General features: G+C 38.9%; 1 protein-coding gene across 3 annotated transcripts in view; it reads left to right on the top strand.

Annotated features, from left to right (window-relative positions):
* Positions 1 to 10935, top strand: part of FHIP1A (FHF complex subunit HOOK interacting protein 1A) — a 199410-nt gene extending 188475 nt beyond the window's left edge. For all 3 annotated transcript variants that reach the window (XM_075198819.1, XM_075198811.1, XM_075198802.1), the window contains 2 exons: positions 2313 to 2451; positions 7365 to 10935. In XM_075198819.1, coding sequence (XP_075054920.1) covers positions 2313 to 2451; positions 7365 to 7603 — 378 coding nt within the window. In that variant the 3' untranslated portion in view covers positions 7604 to 10935. The remainder of the gene's footprint in view (positions 1 to 2312; positions 2452 to 7364) is intronic.
* Positions 10936 to 13770: the final 2835 nt, after the last annotated feature.

Genomic DNA, 13770 nt, shown 5'->3' with positions numbered 1-13770 from the left:
AAGTTACTATATTTGTGTATACTACGACTGCAACACAACTGACAAAAACTCCTCTACTTGTAAAGCCAATACTGTTATATGCGATCAGTAGCCACTTTATTAGGTACACTTTTTTAGTACTTGGTAGGGTCCCCCCTTGCCCCCAGAACAGCATGGATACAACAAGGTCCTGGAAACATTCCTTAGATATTCTGGTCCACGTTGACATGACAGCATCACTCAGTTGCTGCAGATGTTTCTGCTGCATGTTCATGCTCTACATCTCCCATTCCACCACATCCCAAATTGTGCTCTATTGGATTGAGAACTGGTGAATGTGGACATGTGCTTTGTGACATGCTGTGTTATCCTTCTGGAAGTAGCTATTGGATGATAGGTGGACTGTGGCCATAAAGGGATGCACATGGTCAGCAACAATGCTCAGGTTGGCTGTGGCATTTAAACAATGCTCATTTGGTATTAAGGGGCCTAACGTGTTCCAAGAAGACATTCCCGACACCATCACACCACCACTAGCCTGACACAACGCAGGATGGATCAATGAATTCACATTGTTTACACCAAATTCTGACCCTACCTTCTACATGTCGCAGCAGAGATTTGTCAGACCAGGTAATATGTTTCCAGTCTTCAACTGTTCAGTTTTAGTGAGCCAGTGTTCACTGTAGCCTGTGTCCTGTAGCTAGCTGACAGGAGTGGAACTCTTGTGGTCTTTTGCTGCTCTAGCCCATCTACTTCAAGGTTCAACGTATTGTATGTTCATAAATGCTCTTCTGCATACCACTGTTGTATGTAACACATGGTTATTTAAATTACTGTCAGCTTGAACCAGTCTGGCCATTCTTCTCTGACTTCTCGAAGTAACAAGGCATTTTCACCCACAGAAATATCACTCACTGGATGTTTTTCATTGTGTGTACCATTCTCTGTAAACGCTAGAGACTATTGTGTATGAAAATTCGAGGAGATCAGCAGTTTCAGATATACTCAAACTATCCCATCTAACACATACTTGCCAACTCTCCCGGATTGTCCGGGAGACTCCCGCATTTTGCGAGAGTCTCCCGGACGAGTGTGGCAATCTCCCTGATAGAAAGTGGGAAAAATTCAGTTTAAACGCCGCGATTCACCCGGAATCGCGGCGTTTAGCCCCGCCCCCGCTGTAAAATGACGCGATTTGCGTCATTCCATCACGGAGGCGGGGCCAAAATGACGCGATTTCGCCGCCTCGCCCCCTGCACGCCCACGTCCCAGCCGGCATCTCCCGGAAAAAGACAAAGAAATGTTGGCAAGTATGATCTAACACCAAGAATCATTTCACAGTCAAAGTCACTTATAATACTTTTTTTCCCTTACTGGTGTTTGGTCTGAACAACAACACAACCTCTTGACCCTGTTGTTGCCACGATTGGCTGATTAGATATTTGCATTATCGAGTAGGTGTACAGGAGTACCATGTAAAGTGATCACTGAGTCTGAATGTTGGAAAAGTGTATAGTGCAGGCGATGAATGCTTGGAAGCTGGTAGTAATGGAATCATGGAGTGGGCTCCCGGCAGAAGCCCAAATGAATAAAGAACCATACTAATGCTGAAAAAAATAAATAAATGTATAATTAGATAACAGCTGTCTCTCTTGTCTAATAATTGTCTTATATGATTTATTGTTCATTATAATTATTTATTTTGTACATCCATCATGGTCATTTGTTGGGTACTTATATATGATTACATATTTGAGCTTTCCCATTATTGACCATTGTATAATAAAGTAGGATTGTATCCTTTCCTAAATGAATAAAATCCCTTGTTGCTATATTTGTGATATGCAGCAATTTCATCCTGTATCATTTTTATTGTGATTGACACAGCATAATGAACATATAGGTAATGCCATTTTTCTTCTGACATTCTAGCTGTTTCATAAGAGCTGAAAAGATACAGGAAGAAATAAAACTTATATTACTGTAAATGGTGAAATCCTCCAGTGTATCCTGGCAATGAGCCCTAAACTTGTATTTGGAGTAGTTTTAGCTGAAAAAGTAGAGCTGGATTCAAATGATCATTTAGTTTCAGTGCTCAGAATGTCAAGTGAGCTGTCAGTTATATTAGAGACTCCATCATGACACAGACACTCGCTTTCTCTGCTGCTCTGGGTTCATTCTCTTCTGGGACTTTCAAGGCTATTTGTTGCAAAATCGCTCATTCATCACCTCATGAAATCAACTCAGACCATTTCTAAACATCTTAAGAGAAAAGTAATTTCACTAAGGAAAACCATAAATGACATATATTTTTCCCTCTTCGTTTGCAGGTTCTGGCCTCTGTCAAACATAAAATTGAACAATTTGCCACTGCAGAGGAAAATTTTCCCATGTTACTTGCAGAAGCTCAACAATACCTGCTGGCTCGATTGGACACGAGTAATGAACCTGCAGATATGTTAACCACAGGTACTCCTCATCTTAGTATGTGCAAGTTGCTGCATTCAGTGCTTGTGTGTAACAGATTCACTTTGTGATAAATGTGCATTGTGCGAAGGGCAAGCAAGGAATATCTTACTCTGTACATCTCCCAAGACTGATGATGGTTTCTATCCACTAACCAGTAAGAATAGAAAAGCAGAGGATTCTTATTAATTATGGTAAAGGTTTGATCTAGTGACTTTTGCCAGGATTTGAAACTAATATATTAACATAGTAAATATAGTAAATGACAGTGCATCCAGCACTTCTGAACACCTTACAAGTTAGCATCCCTTTGTATGTCAGGGGCAACAACATCACTTGATTAGAGGGTGCGACCATTCTGTGGAGAGGACATGTCCATCCAAAGGAAGCATACCAAGTGCCAGCCTGCCTGCCTTTTGTATAGCTGCGCACACCATTGTTTATTGCATTATAGAGCGACATGTCAGGGGACACACTTTACATAGTCTCTGCCTTCTGTTTACTTTCCTCCCTCATATAATCACCAAAATTCTCTCCTCAATTTTACAGCCAGACTCCCTGATATCACGTTGTCACATATTACTACCTGGTATTGCCATCCTCATTGCCCCTTATCATGCTTCATTGCCTCCTGCCATGTCTTATTGCCATTGTCAATGCCCCACTGCCTGTCTGATTACCATCCTCATTGCCTTTCTCCCAAATACCACAGTCCTTATCTGGGCTGTCCTGCACCTGCTGCTATTCCACATTGTGCTCCTCCTAATATGCTTAGAGAGAAAGTGTGATTACACACATTTTCTTTCTGAGTATTATTACAATTAAAAATCTAGAATGCTGGTCTATACGCACTGCATTCTGGAGCACAAATTTGTCTTGTTCTAAGTAAGGCTGGGTACACTACAGAATTTTCCGACCAATGTGTTATCAACAACGATTATACCAACGACTAAAAATAAAAATCCTGATCAGCATGCTGATTCATGTGTACAACCTATATATGTTTAAAAAGATTTACTCTCAGATCTGTGCTCTTCATCCGTCATAACCATCGGCTGAAAATATCATGACTGTAAACTCCTGATCGTGAGTGCGTACATACTGCAGGACTGGAAGGATGTCGTTTCATTGCTGAATGAGATGGTCGGTGCTTTGGAACAACTATCGTTCTTCATCTAAATGTACACGCTAATGCGATATCCGGCTGAATGGTCGTTTATCGGGTGATTGGCCCAATATCTGGCTGAAAACACTGTACCCAGCCTAAAAGCTCAGAGGAGAGAATGCTGCATGTGCATTGGATTCAGTGAGATTCAAGTGCAGAGGGGCAGGTGGTTCTGGTCAACAGGAAACCCACCCTTAGTGCACCTCTACATGTGTACCTTCTTTGTATCACTTCCTTCAGTTCCTATTGTGCTATAAGCTTTAGCAAGCACACTGTTCTTTTTTTTAAAACAATGTATTTGTATTATCTTCCCATTTCAGCACACCTGAATAGAATTGTGCTTTACAAATAAGTTAATAGTAATAAGTGCACACATGCAGTATGGTAAGTTAGCATGCTTCAATATACTGACATTTAACTTTGCTGATAGAACTGAGCCCTTTGTATAAACAGGTTCACATGAGTACAAGCCTACAGCTACATTTGCATGCACGCAGGCAGGGATTTCTGTCATTTAAACAGCTTACTATTCTAGACATCACTTTGTCACAGTTATTTCTGCTGCTGTTGCTGTTATTATTATGTCTTTGTGTTTAGCAGTGATCACCTTCTGCATTATTTCTCTTTCCCTAAGGCTGATTACCCACTGACATTGCATTTCCATAAAAACTTGTATGAAAACACATAAGCACTATGCGCTTGCACATGCATTCATTATGCGCCTCATGTGCTATACTCTTCTCAGCACCCCTGAATTGTGGGTCCATTCATGTCTATGGCTCATTCATTTTAATTACGGCTTCTACAAGTAGTGCACAACCCATTTGAAATGAATAGGCTATTGCGGCGGTTCCCAAAGTGTGCGCCGCGGCTCCCAGGGGTGCCGCGGCGCTGTCACTGGGGTGCCGCGGGCCAGCCATAGAAAAAAGAAAGAACACAAAAACTTACCAATCCGCGCAGCGCCGAGACTCAGCATCCTCCTCTCTCCTGCAGCTTGTCACTGACGTCGATATTCAGTGACAGCTGCGGGAGAGAGGAGGATGCTGGGTCCCGGCGCCGCGCGGATTGGTAAGTTTTTGTGTTCTTTCTTTTTTCTATGGCTGTCGCGGGGCAGAGTGAGAAGGATCGTGACAGCAGAGGGGGACAGCGGGGCAGAAGGGGGCAGCGTGACAGGGGACTGCAGAGGGGAGCAGCGTGACAGAGGGCTACAGAGGGGAGCAGCGTGACAGAGGGCTACAGAGGGGACAGAGGGGGCATCTTTGCATACAACTAAATAAGTATTTCTGTCCTGACCTAAATACTTATTACAATTTTTTGACCCAACTACTTCTAAAACAGGACTGCTCAGTAATTATTTTGGAGGGGTGCCTTGAAAAAATTTGGAGACTCTAATGGTGCCGCGAACTGCAAAAGTTTGGGAACCACTGGGCTATTGACATGAATGGGAAAAATACATCACAGCGCTGGTTAACCTACTCTTGTTAACCCTTTGTAAGTATGTACACAGGGCGCTCCCATAGAGATGAATTAAATTTTTTCAAGTCTGGTGGCATACTTTGAATGGACTGATATGAAACAAGCAGCGTCTGGAAAAAAAATCTGTTATGAAGCATACAGACAAATGGGTATAGGCACATATAATAAAATACGTTTTATTTTACATGTGTTCGCATGCATTGCACCTGCATTCAAAACACAACTCAGACAGAATGTTGAACGCTAGTGAGTATCCAGCCCTACAAGCTACATATCTTGGACAAATGTCTGATTTCTAGTTTACAGTTGTTTCGTACCTTTTAATGCGCCATGTAACACTGCTTTTTTAACCTTTGCTGATTAGTTGTTTCGTAACACTGGTACTGCGCATTTATATAACTGCATGATGCAAATCTGTTAGCTTCTCAGGAGACACATAACTTTTCCTCCTCTCTAGTATAGACCTGCATTACATGCATAATCTATCACTGTAACTAGATATCTCAAAGTCTAATAACACTTGAGGGTATATTTACTAAACTGCAGGTTTGAAAGAGTGAAGATATAGCAACCAGTCAGATTTTAGCTATCATTTTTTTAGTGCACTCTAAATGACAGCTAGAATCTGATTGGTTGCTATAGACAACATCTCCATTTTTTCAAACCTGCAGTTTAATAAATATACCCCTTGGTGATATCACCTAGACAAATATATAATCATGTTCTTACAAAGGCTGCCTTTTGCTGATACTGTCATTACTCTATAAGGCTAAACCCATTCATTACAATAACCTTGTGTTTATTGTAAAAGAGCCTAACCTGGACAACCAGAACATGTTTATACCTAGTAGTATCTTACATGGGAACCCATTACTAGTAATAATAATCCTAACATTTCCATATGACAACAGACATGGTTTATCATGGTGCTTAGGCCCTGAAATAGATGATTGCATGCTCTGCATTTTGTTATCTTGTTCTATGCAGCCTCCGAGCAGTAATTCATTTCTAGAGACTAGGATCTTCTAGTCAGTGCCTGTCAGGCTTTCCTTCAACTGTCACACTCTGCAGACCAGCATGTGTGACACACACTGTTGAATTAAAACATGTACAGTTAGTGGACAAAAATAGAAACACCAATATAAAGTCTGTTAATAAGGGCCACTCCATGCACCCAGTATGGCCGGTATGCACCATGGCATCGAGTCTGCCCATGTCTGGAATTGTGCAGGAGGGATGTAGCACCATTCTTCCACTATTCACACTTGGTTGCTACTGGTGGAAAACTCTCTCTCTTTATCTCATGCGTCATTCCAGAATATCTCACAAAATGCTCGCTTTGGTCCAGACCTGGTGACTCTAGAAGGCCATGACATATGGATAACATCAGTGCCATCTTCATCAAACCATTGGGCATTCACACGTGCTCTATGAATACAGGGACAAGGTTATCATGGAAGACACCCCTCCAGTCCGCAAAGAATTGCGCTACAACATGGGGTGAAAATGATAACTTGGCACCGTTACAAAGCAATTAGCATTGACCGTGCAGTCAGTTGATCTGTAGTTGTTCGGCTGTTTTGCCTTGCTTTTCGAATTAATGCACGAATGTCTTGATCCTGGAGTATCCACTGTTGCCTTTTGCTGATGTAGTTTTTCCCCTCAGAGTTTCATGCTAACATCACCTTAAACAATGTGCTCCTGATAAATCAGTAAGTTAAGCTGTCTTAGTCAATCATCTTTTCTTCAAAGTCGCTGAAATCTCTTCTAGTTATTCATGCCGTAATTATAGACAAATAGTGGAGACCAACATTTAAATACACGACCCTGACCATGCTGGGATGTTATTTGCTTATTTAATGCATGAGCATTGAGCTTTCAATATGCTTGGTGTCTCTCATTTACACTAAGGGATATATTGATTAAACTGTGGGTTTGAAAAAGTGGAGATGTTGCCTATAGCAACCAATCAGATTGTAATTATCATTTATTTAGTACATTCTACAAAACGACAGCTAGAATCTGATTGATTGCTATAGGCAACATCTCCACTTTTTGAAACCCGCATTTTAGTAAATATACCCCTAAATATTTACATTTTTATTGTCCACTACAATTCTTAGTCCAGTAGTATCAGTAAATTATGTCCTTTTAATATGTAACATTGTTTTCAGCAGAGATGGTTAAAATGAACAAGAACTGCACTATGATTTATTTTCCTATGTCCCATTATGCCTCATACTCTACAAGTCTAACAATTACTTTTTTCTGATAGATAATACAACGGTGAAAGTGAATGGAGGCAAAGAAAGGAGTAATGGGGATAATTCACATGTTGTGGTACAGAAATATAAGGAACAAATATCAAGTATGTTGGTTCCTCTTCCTTCAACCTCTAAACGCACCAGGAATGCTGTTCTGGCAGCCGCCATATTTCCGGAATTCTTAAAAGAACTTGCAGCTTTGGCCCAGGAACATTCTGTGCTATATTATATGATTGGGAACTGTTTTTAGCATTTGTTTGTTTTATGTAGTTAGTTTTTAAGTATTGTTTTACTATTTTTATGTTTTTGTTTTAAATGAAAACTACCTGGGTTTTTTTTGCAACTAGGGTTACTTCAATATTGTGATCAACACCTTGATCGCAAGATAGCATTTACTACTTCCTGTAATACTTGATAGAAAATGGGCTTTCTGGTTCATCTGACTGTGGTGGTTGTTTTTCCTATTTAGGTTTTTCCTATGTGGGTTTAATATTCATAACACTTTTTATATATAACAATGGTCCTTTGCCTATGTACCCTTTGTGCTTTATCATCTTTGTTTGCATATTAAGACATGTTTATTATATTGTTGCCTAGACAAAGCAGTCTTCAACTTATTCTGTCATAGAAGACCAAAGGTTATGGATATCACGTCTAAATGCCCACAATTCAAATTAAATCCAGTTTGTAATGAATATACTATTAGAGGGGACCCAGTAACATACACTACCTATTCTTACAGCATCACATACTGGGCTTGTTCCTTAAACACTGGCTTTGAAGCTTAATGAAATTGAGACAATTATCAGATAAGCATCGCCATGGTGTTAGCTTATTTTAAAGTGACTATAATATCTTGTAAGTCAACCATGATCACTTTTAATAACTTATTATGTTTTAGTTAAGAGGGATAATTTGATATAAAATTTACTTTTGTGCACAGGCTGAAATTACACAAATGTAAAGCTATATATGAATTCTAAATTAGTATAGGGACCAATTTAGCTGTAAATTAACCAACACTAACACACATGTCAGTGTGTCATTAATTAAAGAGAAGTGCCATTATATCTACACTCTATTTGTAACAAATAACTATCACTATTTTGATCGGGATGGTGTATTGATGGTTATGATGTATTACAGGATACTAGCAAGGGTTTTATGCAGATAACCAACAACCGACTGTGGCTAGATATTACGGCTGGATGAGTTTCTGGGGGAAAAAAACAAATGAATGCAGGGCATATGAAGGACACCTATATCTACAAGTAAATATAGCAGGTACAAGCAGGAGAAGAAACTGCACTGTATTCACAGTTATCAAAAATAATTAGCGATTTTGTAGATTGCTGTCAAGTGCCAAATATTTGACTGTCAGTTTCCCATTGAAATAGACCAGAGTAGTAAACATTAAGTATAACTAATAAAAAAGCCACATAGAAGTACATTGTTCCTCTCAATTTTACCATGGAATAAAATGTATAATAAAACTAAAATAATAATAACAAAGCACAATGTGGAACCAACTCATGTCTGTGCTGGTCTATACACATCAGTTGTATTTTTGATTGAATTTATTATGTTTTTGAGATCTTATGTGCCTTATTTCTAGGCCCAGGATTTAGACCAGAGACTTTCTTCCCCATTTTTCAGTGTAGTATTATGTGAACCTGCTTGCTTTTATCTGACTAGGGAACGGCTGTAGCCAGTGCAGTAATCATTTTACACTGAGAGAGTGGGGACTGCTTCCAGGCATGTCCTGATAAACTTGGGGGGTGAGGCTTATAATAATTTGTTGTTTTTACAACAATGTCACTTGGTTAATACGTCAAGCAGGAAGAAGGATAATTCATCCCTTTATTAAGCACATCAGGTGTAATCATCAACTTTCAGAAATCTCAAAATATTTTCAGTGATTACAATAACTTACAACCTAAACAGGCTATAAATGGTAGTATCAGGGCATTTGGACATTTTCAACCAAGCATCCAAGGCAGTGCTCTACTTGTGGCCAATTTGGTTGAAAACTGGCAAATTTCCCCATATCATTGTGCACATTGTTATGTGCTTGTTTGTCATGACAGCTAAATGATTGGATCTCTACCTGCACAGGCAACTTAACATCATGTAAGATACTGGTAAAGTGTCCTGTTAACATCTGTAATTAATGCAAGTGGGAAAACCAGAATTACAATCTTGTAATTACTTATATCCTCATAAGACAACATACTCCAATGCTCTCATCAGTTTGATGCACACAAAGATGTACATTTAATACTCGAGCAAACATTGGGACTATAAAATTGAGTAAATATGATATGTGAATACTTCATCTTTGTATAACACCTGACAACCACATTATTTGTAATAATTTTTTCTGATTGCTACTAGCAAATACTTGATAGCTTGCTTGCTTTAGAACATAATACATATAAACTTGATTAGATTTGTAAACCCTTTGATAGTTGTGCACAGTACATCATTTTGTGACTTCAACCCTGTCTAGTACACGTGTAGTGCAATAAGATGCAGCCTTACACACAGATGTGCCTTAGCAGACCTACTTGCTGGAAGTCTGGAAATTGCACTTTTTTTCTTCTTTAAACTACTGAAGCTCACCACACACTTTGCGCTCTGTTCATAGATCATTGGAACCAAGTGACCAGACGTGGTGGGCCAAATTACATTGCAGTGATTTAATACAATTGGTTTGCAATAGACATTGGCTGCAAGATCAATCAAATCTGATGCTTCAAATGTTTGGTTGCTGCGTGTTAAGACACATTTGTGCTATTTGCAATTAAATAAACCTTTAGGCATCTCATTGCAATCAGATTGTTCAACCGGATCACCAAATGACTAAATCGGAGGCTGATATGACCAAGTCCAAATTGACAGATCTGGGGGTAAATGTATCAAGCTGAGAGTTTTCCGGTGGGTTTGAAAAGTGGAGATGTTGCCTATAGCAACCAATCAGATTCTAGCTGTCATTTTGTAGAATATACTAAATAAATGATAGCTAGAATCTGATTGGTTTTTTAAACCCGACGGAAAACTCTCAGCTTGATACATTTACCCCCTGGTCTTTCAGTGGGCAGACTACACAAAGGGATCTCAACTGCCCCATGTTTTCTATAATGTGATTACTGCATACATAGACAGATGCAGTCATTGGCTGACTGGAATTTTCGTCATGTCAAATTAAGTTTGTTTGGAATTTGATTATTCACAGAACGATCTTTGTTAAGTCTACACAAAGCCAGTTTTAGTTTGGCTAAACTGGATGATAAATATGGTGCGTGTGTGGCTAACTTTAGAGTGCTAGTTAATAGTTGTAGATACAAAAAGCCTTATTAAGTATGTTTTGCACAAAATACACTGGCTTCCATTTCTATGCAACTTTTTCTTTAAAGTTTATATTGATGAACTTAGCACAGGTTGTTATGGAATTAGTATTTAACATCCCATCTAGTAAACAGGATATTTATTGCGTCCTAATTTTGTATCCTGCTTTGTTATCGCACCTTTTATGTTCTGCATAATATTTGTTGTAAAAATATAAATATTCTAAAATCCTCACTGATGTTTCTAATTGTTTTGTTCAGGAAGGTGTATACAGTAACTGACAATATCAGTAATGATTAATGTTTTGTAAAAAATTGGAGGCATTACATATAACATTTACTAGATCATGCAGTAATTTACTCCACAAACCTCAGAGCAATTGTGGTAATCGACTCGTATTTTACACTGCAGAAAACACTTCTAAACGTTTAGAACAGTCACATACATTAAACATTTAATAAAAGTAAAATATTTGCAAAATTCCTTTTAATTAATCTTTGATGTATGAGCTCTAGAACTCAACACTGCTGAACAGCAGAAAAAAGCCTGTATTTTACATATTGGCTTTTGAAGTGCTCTGGTATAAAAACACTAATTTCCAATAATTATGTATACTGTTAGTACTTATACTGAAGCAGATTATAACCTGACCTTGATAACCTCCAAACATGAACAACAAAAACAGTCCTTATTACTGATGAGCCGTCTGCACTCAAGATCTGATGCATAATTCATGTTACCTCCAACGTAGATCACATCAGATATAAATAGCAACTCCTACATACGTTACTCATCTATGATACCTCAAAATATACCAAAACATTTGCAGATCTACTTTTCACAGAACAATCCAGCAGATTTAATTCATTGGCTTTATTCCCATATTCATCATACTCATTATGATCGATTATAATATAGTCTGAATGTTGCACTTGGCTAAGTTGTTGACTAAAAATGTGTTATGATTTAATAGAAATCTGTTATATAGTCCTATATAATAGAATTCTATATTTGCATAGAGAATTGCATGTAAGAGCGTTCCACCCGCTGTCACGAGATGTGACAAAATGCCCAGAATCTACATAATGAAAACCAGAAGCAAAACACCCACCTAATGAACAGGCTGAGACTACAGTAGTGATTTAAATTGTGACTAGTGTTTCATGTGACAAGTCACATTGCTTATTTTTGTCTGTGATGTGCATGTAAATTCTTATTTATTGCAAGCTACCTCAAGCATTATGGGTAACCTACTTATCTTCTACAGACAGCTAGACCGCCCCCCTCTTGTGGCTCTGTGCAATACCAAGGCCAACCAGGAAAATGGTTTAAACCCCATTGTTGAGTGTAAATAAGAATGTTATAGGTATTCTATACACATTTTTCCTGCATTACAGAAAATGAGTTTTGTTTGTAACATATTTGTAATAGTAAAAATAAGTGGTGCTGGTGCCATGGATTCCACTTCAACCAGGGCACTATCTGTGTGAAGTTTGTATGCTTTCCCCATGGTGCTCTGGTTTCCTTCAGCAGTCCAAATACATACTGGTAGATTAATTGGCTTCTGATGGAATTGAACTTAATGTGTGTGTTTGTGTGTTAGCTAATTTAATTTAGACTGTAAGCTCCACTGGGGCATGGACGGATATGAATGATTCAGCATTTTCTGTAAGCTGCAGCGTTATACACTGATCAAACACAACATTAAAACCACCTGCCTAATATTGTGTAGGTCCCCTTTGTGTTGCCAAAACAGCTCTGAGCCTTCGAGGCATGGACTCCAAAAGACTTCTGAAGGCGTCCTGTGGTAACTGGCACAAAGATGTTTGCAGCAGGTCCTTTAACTCCTGTAAGTGGTGAGGTGGGGCCTCCATGGCTCGGACTTGTTTTTCCAGCACATGCCACAGATGCTCAATCAGATTAAGAGCTGGGGAATTTGAAGGCTAAGTCAATACCTTGAACTCCTTGTCATGTTCCTCAAACCATTCCTGAATAATTTATGCATTCTATCAAAGTGCATTATGCGGCTGAAAGAGGCCACTGCCATCAGGGAATACTGTTTCCATGAAAGGGTGTACTTGTTCTACAAAAATGTTTAGGTAGGTGGTACGTGTCAAAGTAACATATATATATATATATATATATATATATATATATATATATATATATATATATATATATATATATATATATATATATATATATATATATATATGTTAGGAATGAAGGTTTCCCAGCAGAATGTTGCCCAGAGTATAACAGAGCATCCACCGGCTTGCCTTCTTCTATAGTGCATCCTGGTGTCATCTCTTCTCCAGATAAACAACGCAACTGGTTGCCCAGATCATGTAAAAGAAAATGTGATTCATCAGACCAGGTGTCACTGAGTTAGGGTCAAGGGATTGCCCGTACAGCCGGCTCACGTGATATTACCTCCCGAGAGGCGCGGAGTCTAATGGTGATGAAGGTGTTCGCCAGGGACTCCCGCAAGAGAGTTTGGAGTTAGCTGCTTCCAGACCGCAGGTCGCGGCCCTCTTAGGGGTTGATGAGCGAGGCTGTATTGAGAACCAAGATAATAACTGAAGATGCCACGGATGAGAAGTAGTAATGTATTTAGTATAGCAAATGAAACACACAATGCACTGATTTATATTCATGAGGATGGCAATACTCTGCATGACAACTCTACCTAACTTTTGAGCCTCCATGAGCAGATTGGATGAGGAATGCAGCCAGATGCAAAACACTTATCTAGCACAGGGGTAGGTGACTTTTCTCTCTAAGTGCCAGACGCTGAACATTGCAAGTCAAAAGAATTTCCGGAGTGCCACCACCACCACTGCAACAAAATCTGCAAGAATCAGCATTGCAAGAGCCGGCAGTATATCCCCAACAGTTGTATTGATGAAAGAGTCACACTGAGAATTAATAAATATATATATATATATATATATATATATATATATATATATATATATATATATATGCCGTATATACTCGTGTTTTTCAGCACATTTTTTGTGCTGAAAAAAGCTCCCCTCGGCTTATACTCGAGTCCCACTTACCTGG

The sequence above is a fragment of the Mixophyes fleayi genome, chromosome 1 (genome assembly GCF_038048845.1).
Source record: "Mixophyes fleayi isolate aMixFle1 chromosome 1, aMixFle1.hap1, whole genome shotgun sequence".
Taxonomy (NCBI): Eukaryota; Metazoa; Chordata; class Amphibia; order Anura; family Limnodynastidae; genus Mixophyes; species Mixophyes fleayi.
Note: the sequence above shows the minus strand (reverse complement) of the source record. Positions and strands in the feature narration are given on the sequence as shown.